We start from the raw sequence: 21,517 nt of genomic DNA on the forward strand, positions 1-21,517 counted from the left end.
GAATATATCATATAAATCATAACTTTCCCTATGTCTTGTCAATGAATTTAATTTTGTTCACTCCTCCCCTTTTCTTTGAAACAACGTCTCACTATATAGTCCAGGCTGGCCTTGAACTCCCTCTGTAAACCAGGCTGACCTGAAACTTGCCACAGTCCTCCTGCCTCAGCCTCCCGAGTGCTGGGCATGTGCCACCATCCCCAGCGCATTCTGTTACTTTAATATGGACAAAACTTCATTCTTCCCTCTCCTTGATAACTCATTGCTCATGTCCTTATTACGTACTAAACATAATTTTTTCCCATGTCAATGCAGAATACCACCTATGATGTCTTTAACTTCTTAGGTTCATTATTCAAAAACTAAATTTTTGTTGGTGTGAAGTAATCACATAAACAGTTGTAGGAGACTGAGTATAGTTTGGATCTTCTAGACTTTGTAAAGATGAGCATCAGCACTCAGTGGGCAGGTGATGCTTATCCATTCTCTGCAACCACAGCTATGCTTCTGGTGAAGTGTTTGAAGGCTGTTTCCAGGATAACATGCGCCACGGCCATGGCCTCCTTCGAAGTGGAAAGCTGACTTCTTCTTCTCCCAGCATGTTCATCGGCCAGTGGACAGCGGATAAGAAAGCAGGATATGGAGTCTTTGATGATATCACTAGGTATGGTTCTGCTTCTAATCTCAACGTATAGTGTGATGATTTCAGCATGTAAAACACTTCTTAAGCTGGCCAGCTACTCAGGAGGCCGAAGCAGGAGAATTGAACATTCAAAGCCGGCAACTTAGGAAGACTGGCTCAAGATAAAAAGGTCTGGGGATGTAGCTCTGTGGCAGAGTGCCTACCTAGCATGCACAAGACCCTGGGTTCAATCCCCAGTACCACAAACCAAGAAAAGAAAGGAAAACTTTTCATAAGGAAACCGTTTGGGGGCATCTTTTTCCTCCATTTTCTTGTGGCCTAAATAGTAAGTTATTCATTACAAAAACAGAATAATTCACAGTCCACATCAGTGCTGTTTCCTCTAACGCTTTATATGTGCACAGGCTTTACTGTCTCAGAGAAGCTACCAAGTTCTACCATATGAAGAAAAATCTTTAATATAGTCAGTAAAGTGGAAATAGAAGGGAAGGGGTGGGGAGACTAGTAAATATTCCCTTTGGGACTATACATAGAATGGATCTAAGTACCTTTTGCTTAGGTTTTCCTGTTAGGGTAGAGATTTGTTATCAGGACTGTCAAGGAATATAATTCTTTTATCTTTTTTTTTTTTTTTTTTTTTTTGGAGATAGTCTTGCTATGTAGTTTAGACTGGCCTCAAACTCACAGTGATCCTCCTGCCTCAGCCTCCTGAGTACTGGGATTACAGGCATGCACCACCACACCTGGTTTATCCTTTTAACTAGTAAGATTTTTCTGAGATTGAGTAGGTGACAAGTGAACCTTTTGTGAAAAACCCCATTTATTTACTTAAGCAAAATTTTGAGTAAGTAAAACTTGTAGATAGGTTTGATTTCTTTCTGTCACATTTAGAATTTCTGGCTTGCTTTTTTAAAATAATTTTTGAGACAGGTCTAGCTAAGGTGCTAACTTAATCAGGCTGGGTTTGAATTTACAAGTCTCTTCAGTCTTCCAGTGCAAGACAGACTGTAGCACTGTTGCAGAGAAAACCTTACTGTGAGCGAAATGTCTTTGCTGCACGCTGCCCCAAGTTGGAGGAAACAGATTTGACCACTTTAACTAGAAAAATGGAACCAGTACTTTATCCTTGCTGTCACTGGTTTTTCTCTTCATTTTCCTTTTCCTCTTATTTCTGTGCAGAGGAGAAAAGTATATGGGCATGTGGCAAGATGATGTGTGTCATGGGAATGGTGTGGTTGTTACCCAGTTTGGATTATACTACGAAGGCAACTTCCACCTTAATAAAATGATGGTGAGTGGAATATTTGCATGTAGTTACTGTGGAGGTTTTAAAGCTCCAATATCCCCAACTTTTTAAGTCGTCTAATTAATGTGCTGCCTTCCTAGTCCTGTTCTTCATCCCTTAGAGTGATTTGAGACTTTGAGGCTGGCCTGCTCTCCGAGGCACTGCATTCTGTGTGTTGTGATTTTGGGCTTTTGTCTTCACCCAGGGAAATGGACTTTTACTTTCTGAAGATGATACTATCTACGAGGGAGAATTTTCTGATGATTGGACTCTGAATGGAAAGGTTGGAAACTTTCTTTTTTTTCAATATATAGAGTATAGTACACATTTGCAGTACATAATGACTACTTTTATCATGGGAAGTTGGTCCATGTATGCAACATATCTTAGTTCTTTTTTCTGTACCTCCAACTCTTTGTCTGCTTCCCATTTGCAAAAACTTTTTTTCTTTTTTGAGACAGGTTATCACAGCAATACTCCTGGAACTCACAGCAGTCCTCCTTCCTCAGCCTTCTAAGTGCTGGGATTACAGGTGTGCACCACCATGCCTAGCTAAAAGCTTTATTTTCATCATTTTTTCCCTTGCTTTATTAGTACATGTGTATGTACTTAGGAAAGCATTTTGTCAGAGTTTTCTTCTACATCTATTGAGATAGTTTCATTCTTTGTTTTACTATGTAGTATATTATGTCTGTTGCTTTTCTGATATTAAACCAACTTGTTTCTGGAATAAATTGTATGTAGTCACAGTATAATGCCTTGTATAGGCTGCTGGATTTTTTTTTTTTTTTTAATAAGTGCCCAGCCTGGTCTCAATCTCCTGTGTTCAAATGATTTCCTTGCCTCAGCCTCCTGCAGGCTGGGGTTATATTGCATGCCGTTTTACCAGCTTTGCTGGATTTAATGCTAATATTTTGTTGAGGATTTTTCTCATCTGTACTCATGACACATAATAGTCTATATAGCTTTCTTTCCTCAGGATTTTTTTTTTTTTTTTGCATGTATGCTTGTGTGTAGCTAGGATCAAACCCAGGGCCTTGTGTATGCTAGGCTAAGTGCTCTCCCTCTGAAGTACATCCCACCTGCTGTCAATTATGGGTATCAGAATAATACTGACCACAGAGAATAAGTTAAGAAGTTTCCTTCCTCTTCTAGTCTCTGAGTCTGTAAATCCCTATTAAGGCATCACCCATTCTAATGCCTAATCTTCTGTTTGAGTGTCTGGGAGAATCCGCATGGGCTGAACATTCCTTTCTTTACTGTTGCAGCACACAGTGCTTCCACTCAGCCTGGGGCTGGGATGCGCATACATACACCCTGCCCTGTGCCTCCCCGCTCCGGCTTCCCCAGATCCCTTCCCCTTGCTGCACTGCTTGCCTCCCTTAACACGACACCTGTCCTAGCTTCACGTGACATTGTGTCCTTTAAATTATTTACATTTAGGGTCACACAGGGAAACCATGAAATATTTAATGTTTTGTAACTGATTTATCTAGTGTTATGGACTGAAGATCCATCCATTTACCTACAGATGACTCAAATCTGTTCTTTGTGGCTGAGTAATATTCCATTGTGTATAAATCCCACACTTTTCATTCATTCATCATTAATGAACATTAACACTTCCATGATTTAGCTATTATGTATAAACACGGGTATCCACATGTCACTGTAATATGATGTCTTTAGCTCTTGCTGGAAGATACCCAGGAGAGGTATAGCTGGATCAAATAGAATTTCTATTTTTGATATTTTAAGGAATTTCCTGATTTCCAAAGTGATTGTACTAGTTTACATTTCTACCATCAATATAGAGAGTTCCTTTTTCCTTACATCTTTACTAGCATTTGCTGTTGTTTTGAATCCTCAGTGATAGCCTGTGGCATCTCTTTTTTCCTTTTTTTTTTCCTTTGGTATGGGGAATCAAACTCAGGACCTTGCACCTGCCAGGCAGGCGCTTGTGCTGCTGAGCTATATCCCCAGCCCATGGCATCTCAGTGTTGTTTTAATTTGCATTTCTCTAGTGGCCAACATGGTGAACATTTTTCATGTATTTATTGGTCCTTTATACTTCTGAAAAATATACTCATTTCAGTCACCTGCCTTTTTATTGGATGCATTCTGGAGATTTTCTTTTTACTCTGTTGGTGGCTTCCGTTTTAAATTTGATAGAATCCCATTTGTTAATTCTTGGCATTCCTTTTTGTGCAGCTGGGTTCTGTTCGTGCAGTCTTTGCCTTTGCCTGTTTGTTCAGAAGTCAATTTTTTCTTCCAACACATGCAATGTTTCCGTTTTTATATCTAGTTCTTCAGTCCATTTTGATTTGATTTTAATGCTGGAGAGAGAGATAAATCAGGATTTGTTGTTCTGCCGCTGATAGTTTTCCCAATACTGTTTCTTAAAGAGGCTGTCTTTTCTCCAGTGCACATCATTGGCCCCTTCATCAGAAACCTGAAGGTGCCTGAGATTCTTTCCCCATCGTCTATTCCGTTAGTCTGTGTGTCTGTTTTTTGTGCCACATGCTGCTTTCCTGCCTTGACATTGTAAGATAAATTGAAGTTTGGGATTTGTGATGCCCCTGACTTGCTCTTGTTGCCTAGGATTGCGTTGGCTGGTCTGTTCTCTTTTATTTCTTGCCTTAGCCTAATTGTTCTAGCTAAATTCTATTGAACAAGAGTGGCACACTCTTGTCCTGTTCCTGGTTTTAGAGGGGATGCTTTTAGTTTTCTGCATTTAGTATGATGATAGCGGTGGGTTTTTCATAAATGGCATAGTTTTTGAGACAGAGTCTCAATACATAGTCCAGGCTGATTTTCAACTTACTATGTAGCCCAGGCTGACCTTGATCTCAGGAAATCCTCCTGCCTCAGCCTCCTGAGTGCTCATGTTGTAAGTGTGCGCCACCCAGCTTATTTTTTTTTATTGGTACATTTCAGATATACATAACAACCCCATTTATCTTAGTGAATTTGTTCCTGTACATGATATATGTCAATTTCTCCATATTTCCCACTCCCTTCCCCTCCCTCTACCCTTCTTCCCCTTCTTATTTACAAAAGCTGTTTCCAGTTTTTTTTTTGTTTTCCTGTCCCATCCTTGCTTTCCCCCTCCCCGCTCCCTGTTCCCCTTCTCATTTGAACAATTTCTTCCCTTTTCCCAATATCTATTATACATTTTGGTCTTTATTTTGGGTTCTCGCACCAGAGAAGCACTGCGATGTTTAAACATTTGTGTCTGGTGTATTTCCCTTAGGAGTATGGTCTCGAGATGCATCCATTCAGGTAGAGGTGTGTCGAGCTTCTCCTTCACGTTTACTTGCCATTTTTACTTCTTCACCTAAGTGTCTGTTCACTTCAGATGCCTGTTTTGGGATTTGGTCTTTAAATTTGGAGGTTCTTATTTTTTTTAGGTCTTTATATATTCTAGATATAAGCCCTTTGTCTGAGGACTATCTGGCAAAACTTTCTCCCACTCTGTGGGTTATGGCTTCACTCTGTTGGTGATTTGTTTTGCTGGGTGTCTTGGTTACTTTTCTCTAGTTGCTGAGACAAAATACCTGATATGCAGAATTAAGGAAAAAAAGGTTTATTTAGCTAACAGTTTGTGGAGGTTTCAGTCCATAATGAGCTGGCTCCAAGGCAGAGTGGCACATGGAAGAGTGCAACCGTTCATGGCAGTGGAACACAGCAAAAACAGCAAGAACAAAAAAGAGGAGGAGAGAGAGCAAGCCTGTTTCCCTCCCTTACACGGTGTGCACACTGCCTGCCCCAGGGTGGGTGTAGTACTGACACCCATAATCCCAGCAGTGCATGAATCAATCACAAACTCTAGAAGTCTGCCCCATGACTGCATAAGGCTTGGTGGGGGGGCATCTCGACACAAACAAATACTGTGCTTAATAAGGTGAGATCCCAGTTGTTGATTCTTTGTAATATTTCCTGAGCAATTTGGGTTTGGTTCATAAAGTCTTTGCTTATACCTATGTCTTTGAGGGTTCTACCTATTTTCTCTTCCAGCAGGTTTAGTGTTTCTGTTTTAGTATTTAGACTTTTGATCCATTTCAAATTTGCATGGTGAAAGATATGGGTCTAACTTTAGTCTTCGGCATGTAGAAAGCCAGTTTTTCCAGCACCATTTATTAAAGAAGCTATCTTTAAAAAAAAAGAGACTATCTTTCTTCAAGTGAAGGTGCTTGACTCTTTTGACAAAGATACAGTGTATGAGTATGTTTGGAGTTGTTTCTGCATTTTCTGATCTGTTCCAAGTATCCTCAAGTCTGGTTTTTGGCTAGTACTATGCTGTTTTTATCATAGTAACTCTGTAGTATAATTTCAACTCAGGGAATGTGATACCCCTCTGCCTTGCCTTTGTGGCCCAGAATTGTTTTTCCTGTTCTAGGTCTCCTGGTTTCAAATGAATTTTAGAATTGTTTTCTCTAATTCTGTGAGATGTGCTATTGGTATTTTGATCAGGATTGCATTAAATCTGTATATAACAATTTGGGGAGTATGGCCATTTTCATTATGTTGATTCTTCCTACACAAGAACAAGGGATATCTTTCTCTCTCCTGATATTCTCTTTGATCTCCTTTTTCAGACTACTGTGATTTTCAATGTAGAGGTCTTTTTTTGGTCAATGGAGAGAGGTCTTTTACTTTCTTTGTTAGATTCATTCCTACGTATTTCATTTTTTTGGATGCTATTGTGAAAGGTGTTGCTTCTGTGATTTCTGTCTTAGTGAGTTTGTTATTCACGTACAGGAATACTATTGGTTTAGGGTGTTGTTGTTGTGGAATACTATTGGTTTAGGGTGTTGTTGCTGTTGTTGTTGTTGTTGTTGTGTTGCAGCAGAAATCCCCTGGCATAAGTTGGGTTGTATTCCACAAGAGACCCGAGTCCATTGAGAACAAAACCAGAGTTTAATTTTGAGGCTAGCCACTCTTCCTCCCAGTTGCCAATCAGGGAAGTGGGCAAGTGGGACTAATTTCGTTCCACCTTATATACATTTTTGGTTTCCATGGTAACAGATTGGGATGTTACATTTGCTGACTCTAGTGGCCATATGGTCTTTCTCTCATCCTGTGGGACCCCAGGTCAGTTGCAGGTCATATGTCTAACCATGATAGATGTTTCTCCCATTATGCTCTATGCATTAGGGTTACAGTGTTTACCTAGGGCCAGGAGATGGAACTGCCCCGGCAGGGTCACAGAGGGTTACCTAGGCCTAGGTGCCCCTTATCTTGGGGAGACATTCCTGGGCAGAGTTGGTCTAGGAAATTAGCTCTTACACTGTCCTGGGAGGCTTCCCAAGGCACTGCTTAGGCTTTTACTAAAACTATTTTATCTAAAATAATATGCTGTGATTCATTGCTCTCTACATTTGTTTGTTTGGTTTGGTTTGGTTTTTTGGTCTTTTTGAGACAGGGTTTCACTATGAAGTTCAGGCTGGCCTTGAGCTTACTTTGTAGCCCAGGCTGGTCTTGAACTTGCAACGATCCTCCTGCCTCAGCCTCCCAAGTGCTGGGACCACAGGTGTGCAACACCACACCCAGCTATACTATTGATTTTTGATTGTTGACATATCTAGCTACCATACTGAATTTGGTGCAGTTATTTTGAATCTTCTATGCAGAGTGTCATGTCATCAGCAAATAACGATAATTTAACTTCTTCCTTTCCTATCCTTATTCCTTTAATTTCTTCCTTTTGTCTTATTGCTCTGGCTAATGTTTCCAGAGCTATAGTGAATAAGAGTAGAGACAGTGGACGTCCTTGTCTTATTCCTAACAGTAGAGCAAAAGCTTTCAGGTTTTGTTTGTATTAGTATGATATTGGTTTGTTGTAGATACCATCTATTCCAATTTTCTGTAGGTTTGTTTTTTTTTTATCATGAATGGGTTTTTTATGATGAATGGGACTTTGTCAAACTTTTTTCTGAATCTGTTGAGATGATCACATGATTTTTGCCCTTGGCTTTAGTAATATGTATTACATCTATTGATTTGCATATGTTGAACCATCCTTGCATCCCTGGGATGAATCCTGCTTGGTCATCTTCTTGATGATTTGCTGTATTCTGTTTGCCAATATCTTATTTGTGGGGATTGCATATATGTTCATTAGGGAGGTTGGACTGTAGTCCTCTTTTTTGTTGAGTCCTTCTCTTGTTTTAGTATCAGGATAATCCTTGCTCCCAGGAATAAATTTGGGAGTATTGCTTCCATTTCAGTTTCATTAAAGAGTAAGAGAAGTGGGGCTATAAGTCTTCTCTAAATTTGTTTTAGAATTCAGCAGTAATTCCATCTGGGTCTGGGCTTTTCTTTGTTGTTAGATTTTTAATTACATCTTCAATTTCATTGACTGATACTGGTTTATTTAGAATTTCTATATCTTCTTGATTCAGCTTTGGTAATTCATAAGTATTTAGAAACCTGTTTCTTCTATGTTTTGTATTTTACTAGAATACAGGTTCTCAAAGTAAGTATTGATGATCTTCTAGATTTCTGGAGGATCTGTTGTGATTTCAACCTTCTCATCCTTAATTGCATAGATTTGAGTCTTTTCTTTCCATTTTTTTGATAAGATTGGGTAAGAGTTTGACAGTTTTATTTAATCTTTCAAAGAACTAACTGATTGATTCATTGATTCTTTGTATTGTTTTCTTAGTCTCCATTGCATTAATTTCTGCCCTGATCTTTATAATTTCCTGTCTCCTATGAATTTTGGGCTCATGACTTGCTCTTTTTTTAGAAGCTTGAGGTTCAACATTAGATTGTTCATTTGAGCTCACTGTTTTTCTGACATGGGAATTCACCACTATAAATTTCCCTTATAAGACTGCTTTTATTGTGTCCAATAAGTTCTGGTATGTTGTTTTGGCATTATCATTTAATTGTAGAAACTATTTAAGTTTCATCTGTGACCCATTGGTTGTTCATGAGGGTGTTGTTTAATTTCCCTGTTTATGAAATTCTTATGGTTTCTTTTGCTGTTGATTTTCAATATCACTATACTAAGGTCTGATAATATGCATGGGATAATTTCAGTTCCATTGCATCTACTTAAGCATGTTCTATGAGCTAGTATGTGATCTGTTTTGGAGAACATCCTGTATGCACCTCAAAAGAATGTGTATTCTGATGTTGTGGGGTGGAACACTCTGTAGACATGCACTATGTACATTTGTTCACAGGTTTGGTTCAGTTCTTATGTTTCTTCTTTGTTGATTTTTTTTTTTTGTTTTTTGTCTAGTTGATCTATTTGTGACAGTGGAGTATTGAGGTCCCCCATTAGTGCTTATTTGATTTTTCATGTCCATTAATATTTGTTTTATATAGTTGGGCACAGTGGTATTTGGTGCATATATATTTATGATTGTTATCTCTTCCTTTTGGATTTTAACAAGTATTGGGTGACCTTTGTCTCTTTTGATCAGTCTTGGCTTGAAGTTCACTTTTTCTGCAAATAGAATTGCTACCCCTGCTTTTTTCTGGGTTCCAGTCTCATGAAGTATTGTTTTCTATCCTTGAACTTTCAGTCTATGAATATCTTTGTGAATTAAATGTGTTTCTTATATGTAGCATATTGTTGGATCTTGCTTCTTGATCCAGTGTGCCAATCTGGTTTTTTTTTACTGTTTCTTTACATTTATGGTTATAACTATGTGCAATGACTTATCCTTGTTGTGCTATTTTCCTATTGTTGGTCTCCCCACCACCACCCCTGTTTAATTACTTGCCTTGCCTGGTGGATTCATTCTGTTGTGGTGCATGGAGTTGTAGTTCATGTTATCTCTTTCTAGAATGACCTTCAAAATGTTTTGGAGTGCTAGTTTGGTGGTCATGAATTTCTTCAGGTGCTCTTTGCCTTGGAAGTATCTTATTTGCCCATTTTGAAAGATACTTTGAAAGATAGTTTTGCAGGTTCCTCAATCGGGTTGGAGATTGTTTCTTTTAGGGCTTGAAATGCTTTACTCCAAGCTCTTCTTGACTTGAGGGTTTGTGTTGAGAAGTCTGCTATGATTCTGATGGGCTTTCCTTTATAAGTGATTTGTTTCTTTTCTCCATCAGCTTTTTTTGTTTGTTTGTTTTGTTTTGTTTTTCTTCCAGTACCAGGAATCGAACTCACGACCTTGTGCTTGCCAGGCGGGCACTTTGCCGCTGAGCTAAATCCCCAGCCCCTCCATCAGCTTTTAATATTCTGTCCTTGTGTTGAATTTTTGAAATCTTGACTTATCATATTCCTTGGTGTTAATTTTTTTTTTTTTTATCCTGGCTTTATTGGAATTCTATATCCCTCACTTACCTGTATTTCAAATTCTTTTTCCCTATTTGGGAAGTTTTCTGCCATTACTTCTGTGCACAGGTTTTTTATGTCATCTGCCTTTACTTCTGTGATTTTTAATTTTTCTGTTATATAATGTGTATTATATTTATTAATTTACTTGTGTGGAACCATTGTTGCATCCCTAGGATGAAACTAAATCAGTCATAATGTATGATCTTTTTATTGATTTGTTATATCCCGTTTTTTTTTCTTTGTTTTGTTTTTTGCCTTTTTGAGACAGGGTCTCACTATGTAGTTCAGGCTGGCCTTGAGCTCACTTTGTAGCCCAGGCTGGTCTTGAACTCGCAATGATCCTCCTGCCTCAGCCTCCCGAGTGCTGGGATTACAGGCATGCGCCACCACACCCGGCTATTATATCCTGTTTGCAAGTACATTGTTGGGGTTGTATATTTTAGCACATATGTTTATGAAGGAAATTGGTGCATAGTTTTCTTTGTTAAGTTCTTTTCTAGTTCCAAGGAAGCAGTTTGGCACAGTTCCTTCCCTTTCAAATTCCTGCAAGAATTGGAGGAATATTGACATAAATTTTTCTGTAAAGTTCTTATAAAGTAACATGTAGCAGTGCAGTGGGTCCATCAGGTACTGGGGTTTTTTTAGTTGTTAAGATTTCTTTGCAGATTACCTCTGTGGAAAGTTCTTGAGACTTCTATCACTGCCTCAGTTTCATTGCCTGTTATTGGACTATGCAAGGTTTTTATATCTTCCTGGTTGAGTTTTGATAAGTCATATGTGTCTGAGAATCTACTTTTTTTTCTACTTTGCCGATTTATTGGAATACAATTTATTTTCAAAGTAGTTACTTACAGTTCTCTAGATTTTGGTGGTTTTCATTTTGATTTCATATCTTTCATTTCTAATTGCTTTGATGTGAGTTTTTTCTTCACTACATCTGGCTAATGGCTTGTCTATTTTGTTCATTCAGAGAACCACCTGTGAGTCATTGATTTTTTTTTTTTTTTTTGTATTTTTGTATCGTCTCAATTTCATTAATTTATTCTCTGATACTTATCATCTCCTTTCTGGTACCAGTTTTTTATTTGGATTGCTCTTACTGTTCTAGAACCTTGAGGTATACCATTACATTATTTGGGATCACTCTGGTTTTTGACATGGGCGTTCACAGGTATATGCAGTCCTTCCATCTTAGGACCTCTTTCCTTGTGTTTCTAGGTTCTTTTTTGTTGTTTTGTTTTTGTTTTTCAAGACAGGACCTCACTGCATAGTTCAAGTTGGCCTTGAATTCACTATGTAGCCCTTGCTGGTCTCGAACTCACAGTGATCCTCCGGCCTCAGCCTCCCAAGTGCTGGGATAACAAGCATGTGCCACCATGCCCAGCATGTCTATAGGTTCTATAGTATGTTGTAGTGGCAGTGTCATTTGATCTAGGAACTTTAATTTCTTCGTTGATTTCTTCTGTGGCCAATTGATTGTACAAGTGTGTATTATTTAATCTCATGTGTTTGCATAATTTCTGTGATTACTTTTGCCATTGATTTCTAGTTTCACTGCTCTGTGATCTGATAATATACATGAAATTAGTTTTTAATTCTTTTGTATTTATTAAACATACTTTATGGCTTGAGATGTGATCTCTTTTGAAGAAGTCATGTGTTGCTGAGAAAAATATATTCTCATGTTGCATGGAATACTCTGTAGATAGGGTTAGGGTTAGCTCTTAATTCCATTTGTTTGAATGTGTAGTTCATCTCTGATATTTCTTTCTTGGTTTTGTTTTGTTTTTGTCTAGTTGACCTATTTGTGCCAGTGAGATATTAAAGTCCCCAACTATGATTGTGTTGATGTTTATTTGGTCTTTGAAATCCAGTAATATTTGTTTTATAAAGGTGAATGCGGTGGCATTTGGTGCATATATATTTACAGTTGTTGTCTCTTCCTGTTGAATGTTCCCTTTACCAGTGTGATGACCTTCTTTGTCTCTTCTGATGAGTTTTGGTTTGAAGTCCATTTGTCTGAAAATAGGATGTTGCTTTTCCTTATTTTGGGGCTCCCTGTTGCATGGAGTATTGTTTTCCATCATTTTATTTCCAGTCTGTGTGTTTCTATATTGATGAGATATGTCTCTTTTATGCAACATACAGTTGGGTCTTTTTTTTTTTTTTTTTTTAATCTGATCTGTGTCTTTGATTAGAGGGTTAAGATTGCTCACATTTAGGGTTATAACTAAATGGTGTTGACTGATTCCTGTCATTGCATTATTTTTTTTCTGCTGTTTATTTTTTTCTCTTTTGCTTCACAGCTAACTTTGCATGGTGTATTTGTTCCTTTAGGCTGTTTGGTGCTTTTAGCATCATTGTCTCTGCGTAGGCTTTTTTTCAAGTACTTTTTGTAGTGCTAGTTAGGTGGTCATAAGTTTTGTGAGGTGCTTTTTGTCATGGCAAGTCCTTATTTTTCCATTAGTTTTGAGAGCTAGTTTTGAAGCACATATTAATCTGAACAGTGTTTGCTTTTAGGACTTGAAAATCTTCACTCCAGGCTTTTCTGTCTTTAAGGTTTGTGCTGAGAAATCTGTTGTAATGCTAATAGGGTTAGGGTTGGGGTTAGGGCTGGAAACCTAGGGGTCTTGCTGCTGCAGCTCTGGCTCATTTCCTCAGGATGCTGGATGCACTTCCAAGATGCCAAGTTTGCTGGACCTGGAGAGTTAGGGTTAGTACTGTGGTCCAGAGGGGGTTTTTTCTTTGGGTTGACTCTCCTTATCTGGCTTTGTCTCCCTGTGTCTCAGTTTCTGTTCCTCTGCGTCTAGTTTGCCCTGAGGGACCTCTGCTTCAGCAGTGCTTTCTTTATAAAAGACTTATTTCAGACTTAATTTCTTCACTTTTATAGGTTTATTCAGATTTTCCTTTTCCTCTTGAGTCAGTTTTGGTCATGTGTGTCCTCCTAGAAATATTTCTTTTTCATTTATCTAAAAAGTAACAGTCAAAAAGCTATTCTCTTAGTATTCTCTTCTGTTTTAGTCAATTTTTGCTGCTCTAACAAAATACCACAGGTAGAAAATTTATTTCCTCACCATTCTGAGGACTAGAAAGTTTATACCCAAGACACTATTGTTTGGTATCTGAGGACCTTCTTGCTGTGTCCTTACATGGTGGGAGGGACAGACAAAGAGTAGAAGGCAAAAGGACCAAAAATGATAAGTTGGTGCTCCCCAACCTGTTTATAAGCCAGGGATTCACTCGTAGGGTAGAACCCTGTGACTTAATCCTTTCCCCAAAAGGCCCCACCTCTTAATCCCACCCAGGATTTTGGGGGGACACACATTGAAACCACAGCACCATTTAACCTTTTTAATTTCTCTAAGGATAGTAATATCCCATTTCATTATTGGTTCTATAAATTTATCTCTTCTTGATCAGTCTAATTCAATGTTGGTTTTGTATATCTTTGGGTTTGATTTTTTTTCTCTTTTTTTGTTTTCTATTTAACTGATTTCTGCATTAATCTTTATTATTTCCTTTCTTCCTCTTGCTTTGTTCCCATTGTTCTAGTTTTGTTCTGTGAAATTTCATAGTATTGATTTGAGATCTTATTTTTAGAGATAGGTGTCAACTGCTCTAAATTTCCTCTTAAGCAGTGCCTTAGCATTATCCCATAAATTTTAATATGTTGTATGTTTGTTTCATACAACTAAAAGATTTTCCATTTTTCTTGTGGATTTTTTTTTATTGATGGATTATTTTCATACACTCTGAAGATACACAAATACACATCTTTTTTTGGTCTGCTACCAAAGAATTGGAGTTTGGTAAAGAGCAGATTAAAAGTGAAACTGTTAACCAATTAGTGCTCTTTTTCCTCTTAATTGTTTTAATTGAAAATATTTCCTCTAACCAGTTTTTCTCTAATTTTATGTAGGGTACACTGACAATGCTAAATGGAGATTATATTGAAGGTTATTTTAGTGGAGAATGGGGATCTGGGATAAAAATCACTGGAACTTATTTCAAACCCAGTCTGTATGAGAATGATAAAGACAGACCCAAGATTCTGTAAGTAACTGGTGTTGGTTTTGGATTAGTTATTGAATGTTTTGGATTGTCTTGCTTTCATCGAAGCTGGTTAATATTTTAATAGCAAAATCAAGGTGTTTTGGTTTTTGGGTTTTTTTCTCCCTAAGACAGGGTCTGGAAATGTAGTTCAGGCTGGCCTTGAAATGATCCTCCTTCCTCAGCCTCCTAAGTGCTGGGATTACAGGCATGTACTACCACTCATGGCTGCAAAGTCAAGTTTGTCTGTTCTTTTTAAGTTTTACCTTTTAGGGAGAGGTGGGGTGAGACAGGGTCTCACTATGTGGTCCAGGCTGTCCTTGAACTAACTTTGTAACCCAAACTGGCCTCAAACTTGGAGGAATCCTCCTGCCCCAGCTTTCCAAGTGCTGGGATTACAGGGAGGCACCACCATGCCCAACCAGGTTGTCCTTTTTATAAACAAGGTATAACCTCTGAATTGTCACCTGACAGTGGTGTTCATAACTAAATCAGTGATCTTGGCTTAAATTATAAACCTCAATGATGGATATTTAAAATAAAAGTTATAGGTGTGAGAGGAGTCCAACTTTTAATAGTACAGGGATTTGGGTTAGCTAAAACAGCATTTTCCCCTTTTTCTCAGGAAGCAATTTAATAAAATCAATTCTGTGGAAAGAGAGGAGACAGAGGAGTCAATTCTGATATGCTTTGTGCTTAATAATCCGTATATTTTAGTATCCAAAAAACAATAGTCCAGAGCCGTCCCTTTCAAATTTTCATTCAGTGTTTTAAAAATAGAACTGTTTAAATCAGCTTGAGGTAGTTTGGGCCACGGAAGTGTTCTCAGCTGTGAGTCAGGAAGTTTGCATTGTTTGGAGCAGTTCTGCACAGAACTGATTCGTAAAGGTTGCTGTGACTCTATTAGCAGGAAGCTGGGAAACCTGGCTGTAGCAGCTGATGAGAAATGGAAAGCAGTGTTTGATGAATGCTGGCGCCAGCTGGGCTGTGAGAGCCCAGGCCAGGGCGACGTCTGGAAAGCCTGGGACAACATCGCTGTGGCCCTGACTGCCAGTCGGCGTCAGCACAGAGACAGGTGAGTGAGGCCTGCCCGGCACGGGGCTGAGTGTATTAGAAAAATGAAGCTTAAGACCAGTGAGTGGCCAGGACTCACTGCATTTTATTTTAAAATATAATTTAATTTAAAAGTTAATCGTGTACTTCTGTCTCTGGGTAAGATGGATTAAAGCACACCTCTGTTATCTTCTGTTGAACGTAACTGTGGAACCTGGACAGAATGCATGGACGACTGTCTGAGAACTCTGGAGAGCAACCGGTGGAGTGAGTAAGCACACCTGAACCCCGGGGTGAGCTGCCGGTGTTTCTCTCGTTCTTCAGTCTGCACTCTGGAACCTGGGAGCTGGAAGTAAGCACAGTGGCACAGAGAGAGATCTGGAAGAAACCTTCTGGTTCCAGCTCAAGGAGTGAGACAGGCCTCCTAAAGCTCTGAGTAGAGGTAGCACCTCGCTTCCTTCCTGTCCTCGCCTCCAGGTTCTACAGTAGAGGCGGCGATGGGAGTGGCGGGGTGGGCAGCCAGTGATGGGACTTCAGGAGCCACAACTCTGAAACAGTGGAGTGTTGTCTGCTTTCACTGGAACCTCAGGCCCAATAGGCAAGGCTAAGCCTCTTGATTGGCAGTTTCACTCTATCCTCCCAGCTTTTGGCCCTGAATATGCCACATTCACAAAAGTGGGTAGCTTCTGGCCGAAAGATCTGAAAGAGAAGCTCTGAGAACCTGAAAATGCCTGGGAAGTGAGGGAAAGAGAGCTCTGGAAATCCCATGAAGTTATTTATAAACTCCTGGACTCATCACACACTGGCACATAGGCAGACTTGGTAGTACACCAAAGGCATTGAGAGCCACATGAGTAGATAGACCTATTCTTGGGCCCAGGGTGACTGCTCTGGTCATGCCCACTGCAGGCCCCCTCGGGACTGCAAAGGCTTTGAACTTACATTGGAATCAGCCTGCAGAAGACTGGAGCAAAACGTCCAGCTATTTTAAGGGCTTCTAAGATTTTTATGCTCAATGATTTTCTAGAACTCAGAACACTGAAGATACAGGCGTACTCATCAGTAAGATCATAACAGCACAGTATGGGTGCACAGCTAGATCAAAGGAGGAAGACGCCTATGTAAGTGTCCCATACTCTGTCCTTTCTGTGATGGGTCACACAGCGCACACACACTCTTCCCAGCAGAGAAACACTGGCGATTCAGGACCAGCAGTTTTTACTAAAGTCCTCTCATGTTGGCACCTTATGCCTAGCAACCAGCAGAATTGCTCAGTAATCCCAAAGGGAAAGCTATTTTTACCATAAGTCACGTGGTTGATACAGTCCACAGAGAGCAGAATCCCTTATCAGTCAGGAGCAGTTTCACATCAACATGGGAAATTTGGAGCAAACTTAGTTCCCAGACTCCAGCTGATGGCCAACCTTAAAAGCAGGTCCTTCTGAAGATAACAGTTCATGCTTGCTGTTTTTACTCTTCATGCATGTGAGCACTCTCCACAGGATATAGAGACCCAGAGTAACCATGAAAATCCCGAGTTGGGGAGACAATCAGCAGACATTGGTGATACAATGTTAGAGTTACCTGAGAAGAACTTTAAAGCAGCTGTTAAAAAATGATCAAATGAGTAGCCACAGACATCTTTGAAACAAATACTAAAGTGAAAGTATCAATACAGGTGTGGTGGTACACATCTGTGATTCCAGCTACTCCGAAGGCTGAAGCAAGAGGATCACAAATTGGAGGACAGCTTGGACAACTTAATATACTATCTCAGTCTTTTAAAAGGCTGGGGAAATCAAGGAGTGATGGCACACACCTGTAATGTCAGCATCGAGGAGGCTGAGGCAGGAGGATGGCTAGGAGTTCGAGACCCACCTGGGCTGAGTTCAAGGCCAGCCTGGACTGTATAGTAAGACCCTGATTAAAACCCCTTCTCCCCAAAAAAGCCTGGGGATATGGATTGGTAGTAGAGCACTTGGAAGCCTGCAGTGAGGCCTTGGATTCATTCCCTAGTACCAAGGGGAGCAGTGTCACCAAAGAAATAAAAGACCTAAGAAGAACCAAACCAGAGTCTTAGCCTACAATAACCTAAGGGACTAACCATGTGAACTCAGTAGCAGAATCAGTGAACTTGAAAATAGATTTGTAGGAATCATCCACTCTGGACAATAGAATGGGAAAAGGAGGCAAAAAGCAGAACAGAGCTTTAAGGCCATGTGGGTTTAAACTCAAAGAAGAAGAGAATATGGGTGGAAATTCTGTTGAAGAAAGAATGGTTGAAAATTTACCGTATTTGGTGAAAGATTTGAATTGGTAGAACTGAGAAGCTGAGCGATCCCGCCCTGGATCAAGCCAGGGACACACGTACACGGACGCGCCCTGTTCAGACTCACACAGACCTTGAAAGCAGCCAGAGAATGGTCTGCTGTGCGGAAAGAGCAGCTGAACGGCCGCCACGGTTCTCAGCTGTGGGAGGCCGCAGTGCCGCAGCACTTCGAAATGCTACAAGGACAGTTACAGTAACACTTTCTCTCCTTTTTTCTGTCTCTCCTTTTTCTTCTTTTCTCCTGTTTTCTCCATCTGCCTTTCTTCAGCTTTCCTTACCTCAGTTGTACCAGTAGCTCCCGTAAACATTGCCTGACATTTGGACCTAAAGACTGCTCTGCTCCCTGTAGTGAAACAATGAACTATTTTAAGTCTAATTCTAGGTCATTTTTTAAAGCTATTGCTTTATTAAAATATCAAAGAGCAGGGGCTGGGGATTTAGCTCAGCAGCAAAAGCGCCTGCCTGGCAAGCGCAAGGTCATGAGTTCGGTTCCCGGTACCAGAGAAAAACCAAAAACCCAAAAAAATAAAAATAAAAAAATAAAATATCAAAGAGCTTATTTTGATCCGTGTGTGCAATTATATGCACTTGATTTTAAAGTTAGTTTTTCATGTACAAATGTTAGTTTTTTTTCTAATTAAAGGAATTAAGATTGAGCAACTGTCCATTCACTCAGAATACAAGTGTGTGTTCTGCATGAGTAAAAGGTCTAGTTTCTTAAAGTTCTTTGTGCACGTCATCAGTTTGCAAGTATATAAGCGCAATATAGTTATGCAGAAATTAAATTCCAGAGATTGAAAAATATTTCAGGAAATTTAAATGTCTCAAATTACTATTTGTCTGACAAATAGTAATTGTTAATTTGCTAAAGAGATTAGTCTAGATTCTGTCTAATTGCATACTCCCAAATATTTGAAAGTAAAATAAACCACAGTATCTCTGCTTGCCATTTCTGGTTGTGTGTTTTCAGTAATTACATAGCAGGCAGTGGGGTTTTTATTCTCTGGGGAAAAGTAGGAATTGATTGTACTCTTTCATTCCTGAGCCTCATGATTGCTACATGCAGATGCAGACCTTGAGACTTTACCCTTGGCTAACCATTGCTGGGTATTCCTAAGAATTGAGAATGAGTGGACTTCTGCATAAAACCATGTGCTACCACAAAGATCTTACTGGTTTGTTATAATCTACTAACAATGGTGTACTCTTCTTAATTTCTAAAATCCAACTGCTGATCTGTTGTCTTGGCCTCTTCATGCAGAGCTTCCCTCTGCCTGTTCTGTGCTTCCTTGCCTCTCACCTTCTGGATGCCCACGTTATTTCCTTGCTTCCTGAGCTCATTTGCATTTTTTCATTTGCACCTTGATTTATTTTCCTTAGCTCTATCTCTTTTTTTACTTCATTTTCATCTCTAACAGGTTTATTTCCAGTTTTCTCTTCAGGCTAATGCCATGGGTTTCTTACCAGCATAATAGATTGGAGCAGAATCTTCATGAATTTATTGTAACTGGTGTGAGACAGTGTTAAATGCCGTTTTGAGTGAATGTTCTATAAATATGGTACCTAACAGAAGGGACCGTTTATGAGCTCATTTAGGCCCAAAACTGTGCCGGATGCTCCACTTCATCCATACTTTGTGACCATGTTCCATGTGCACATTTATAAGATCTTGCTTTCTTGATCTGAAATATATAATAGGCTTTCCTTTCCCTTTTTATAGTCCAGAAATATTAAGTCGCTCACAGACTCAGACACTAGAGAGTTTGGAATTCATTCCACAGCATGTCGGTGCCTTCTCTGTGGAGAAATACGATGATATCAAGAAGTATTTAATAAAGGTAAACTGGAATCAAAGTGACTTTAGTTTTGTGAATCAATGATGCAACTACAACATTATATCCTCAAATGTTAGCCTGGTCCTGGTTTTATTTTTTATGTGTTTCTTCTGCTAGTTCTCTAAGATCATATTTCTATATGAAGATTGTCCCATTATTAAGATGGAATTTCTTAAGTTTAAGAAGGTATTAGGGAAGTTTTTCTGTTTGTTTCTTTGGGGGTTTTGTTTGTTTTCTGGGTTTTTTGTTTTGTTTTCTTTTTGAGCCAGGGTCTCACAGTGTAGTTCAGGCTGGTCTTAAACTCACTATGTAGCCCAGGTTAGCCTTGAACTTGCAGCAGTCCTCCTGCCTCAACCTCCCAAGTGGATTTCAGGTATGCTGCACCATGCCTAGCCTGTTCAAGTTCTTAAGAACTAAGATCAGAGTTTAAAGCAGCTTTTTCTTAATAACATAAGAGATTGCCTATGGAAAGGGATGTTGGAATGTTGTCTGCTTCCTTCTCACTCCTGTAAGAATTGTAGTTTAAAGTGGGGCATGTAAAATTAATTAATTAATTAATTAATTAATGGGGCATGCATTGGTTGAGGCGGTACAGGAGAGAGTGCTAAGGAATCAAGGAAACAGGAGTGTGACAGTTTCAGTGCATAATCAACAATCAGTGTTTGGTTTTCTCTAAGGTAACATTTCAAGTTTTTCTGAAGTTTACAATTCACTGCTTTCTTTTGTTTAATGGTATTCTGTATCAGTGCTTCCAGAGCTATTTTCTCAAGGTGTTAAGTGGGTTCTCTGATTAAGATTAGAAACTCCAGTAATCAGTCTTTGCTCTCTAGTTCTGTGAGATCAGGTCTTTTACACTCCACATATGATTGGGACCATGTAGTATTTGTCTTGCTGTGCCTGACTTAGCTGATATTATGATCTTCAGGTCCATTCATGTGCGGCCAGTGACAGGGTTTTATCCTTTTTTATGACCAAAAAGTTTTCTATTTTGAATGACTGAATAACAGTGGTCTGTTAGCCAGAGGGTGATTATGCTTAACATTATTGCATTGTATTGCTGAATGTTCTTATCAAAAAGAAATAATAATAACTGAGATTATGGAATAACTAAATTATCCTGAGTTGATATACTTGTATGAATATAGCAAAATATCACATAATATGCCGTTAAAATGTGTTATGATTAATTGTCAATTAAAAAGCAAAAATAGGAGTTCCAGCTTTTTGGTTTTTTGAGGCAGGGTCTCACTATGTATTTCAGGCTGGCCTTGAACTCACTGTGTAACCCAGGCTGGCCTTCATCTCCTGCCTCAGCCTCCCAAATGCTGGGTTACAGGCGCGCCCTGCAGTACCAGGTTTAGGAATTGCATCTGTGTACTGTATCTGCGCAAGCTCAGTACAAAATCATTTGTCCTATGAAACTGTGTGTCGGTCCCTGTCTCTGTGTGCACACTGACTGGCCTCTTCTCTGCTCTCCCGGCACAGGCCTGCGACACGCCCCTGCACCCCCTGGGCAGGCTTGTGGAGACGCTGGTTGCCGTGTACAGAATGACCTATGTGGGTGTGGGAGCCAACCGCCGGCTACTGCAGGAGGCTGTAAAGGAGATTAAGTCCTATCTTAAGCGAATTTTCCAGCTGGTGAGGTAAAAGATCTTTTCGTTGAAGTCTGAAAGCTGTGGAGCAATACTTTATATTAATGCTTGTGTATTTTCACCCTAAATCTAGACACTACAACTTCGTGTTTTGTATGCTAATTTTTTGTTGTTTTTTTTTGTGATAGGGTCTCACTATGTAGTTCAGGCTAGCCTTGAAGTAACTCACTATATAGCCCAGGCTGGCTTTAAAACTCACAGCAATCCTCCTGTCCCAGCCTCCTGAGTGTTAGGATTACAGGTGTGCTCTACCATGCCCAGCTACAGTTTTGTGGAGAATCTTAAGTGTTCCCCCTTTTATTGTTTTTTTTTTTTTTATTTTTTTTTTTTATTTTTTATTTTAAGGATAAAAGGAGGGAAACATTAACAGA

General features: G+C 39.4%; 1 protein-coding gene across 4 annotated transcripts in view; it reads left to right on the forward strand.

Moving 5' to 3' along the window:
- Window positions 1-21,517, forward strand: part of Als2 (amyotrophic lateral sclerosis 2 (juvenile)) — an 82,129-nt gene that overhangs the window by 43,672 nt on the left and 16,940 nt on the right. Inside the window, exons 20-26 of one of the 4 annotated variants that reach the window (XM_005373184.2) lie at window positions 500-664; window positions 1,823-1,934; window positions 2,134-2,211; window positions 14,147-14,280; window positions 15,185-15,352; window positions 19,380-19,497; window positions 20,980-21,137. In XM_005373184.2, coding sequence (XP_005373241.1) covers window positions 500-664; window positions 1,823-1,934; window positions 2,134-2,211; window positions 14,147-14,280; window positions 15,185-15,352; window positions 19,380-19,497; window positions 20,980-21,137 — 933 coding nt within the window. Of the gene's footprint in view, window positions 1-499; window positions 665-1,822; window positions 1,935-2,133; window positions 2,212-14,146; window positions 14,281-15,184; window positions 15,353-19,379; window positions 19,498-20,979; window positions 21,138-21,517 lie in introns of those variants that run through there. The other 3 variants (XM_005373185.2, XM_005373186.2, XM_013511695.1) reach the window with 3 other exon arrangements.

The sequence above is a fragment of the Chinchilla lanigera genome, unplaced genomic scaffold (genome assembly GCF_000276665.1).
Source record: "Chinchilla lanigera isolate Chin_1 unplaced genomic scaffold, ChiLan1.0 scaffold00002, whole genome shotgun sequence".
In the NCBI taxonomy this organism is placed as follows: domain Eukaryota; kingdom Metazoa; phylum Chordata; class Mammalia; order Rodentia; family Chinchillidae; genus Chinchilla; species Chinchilla lanigera.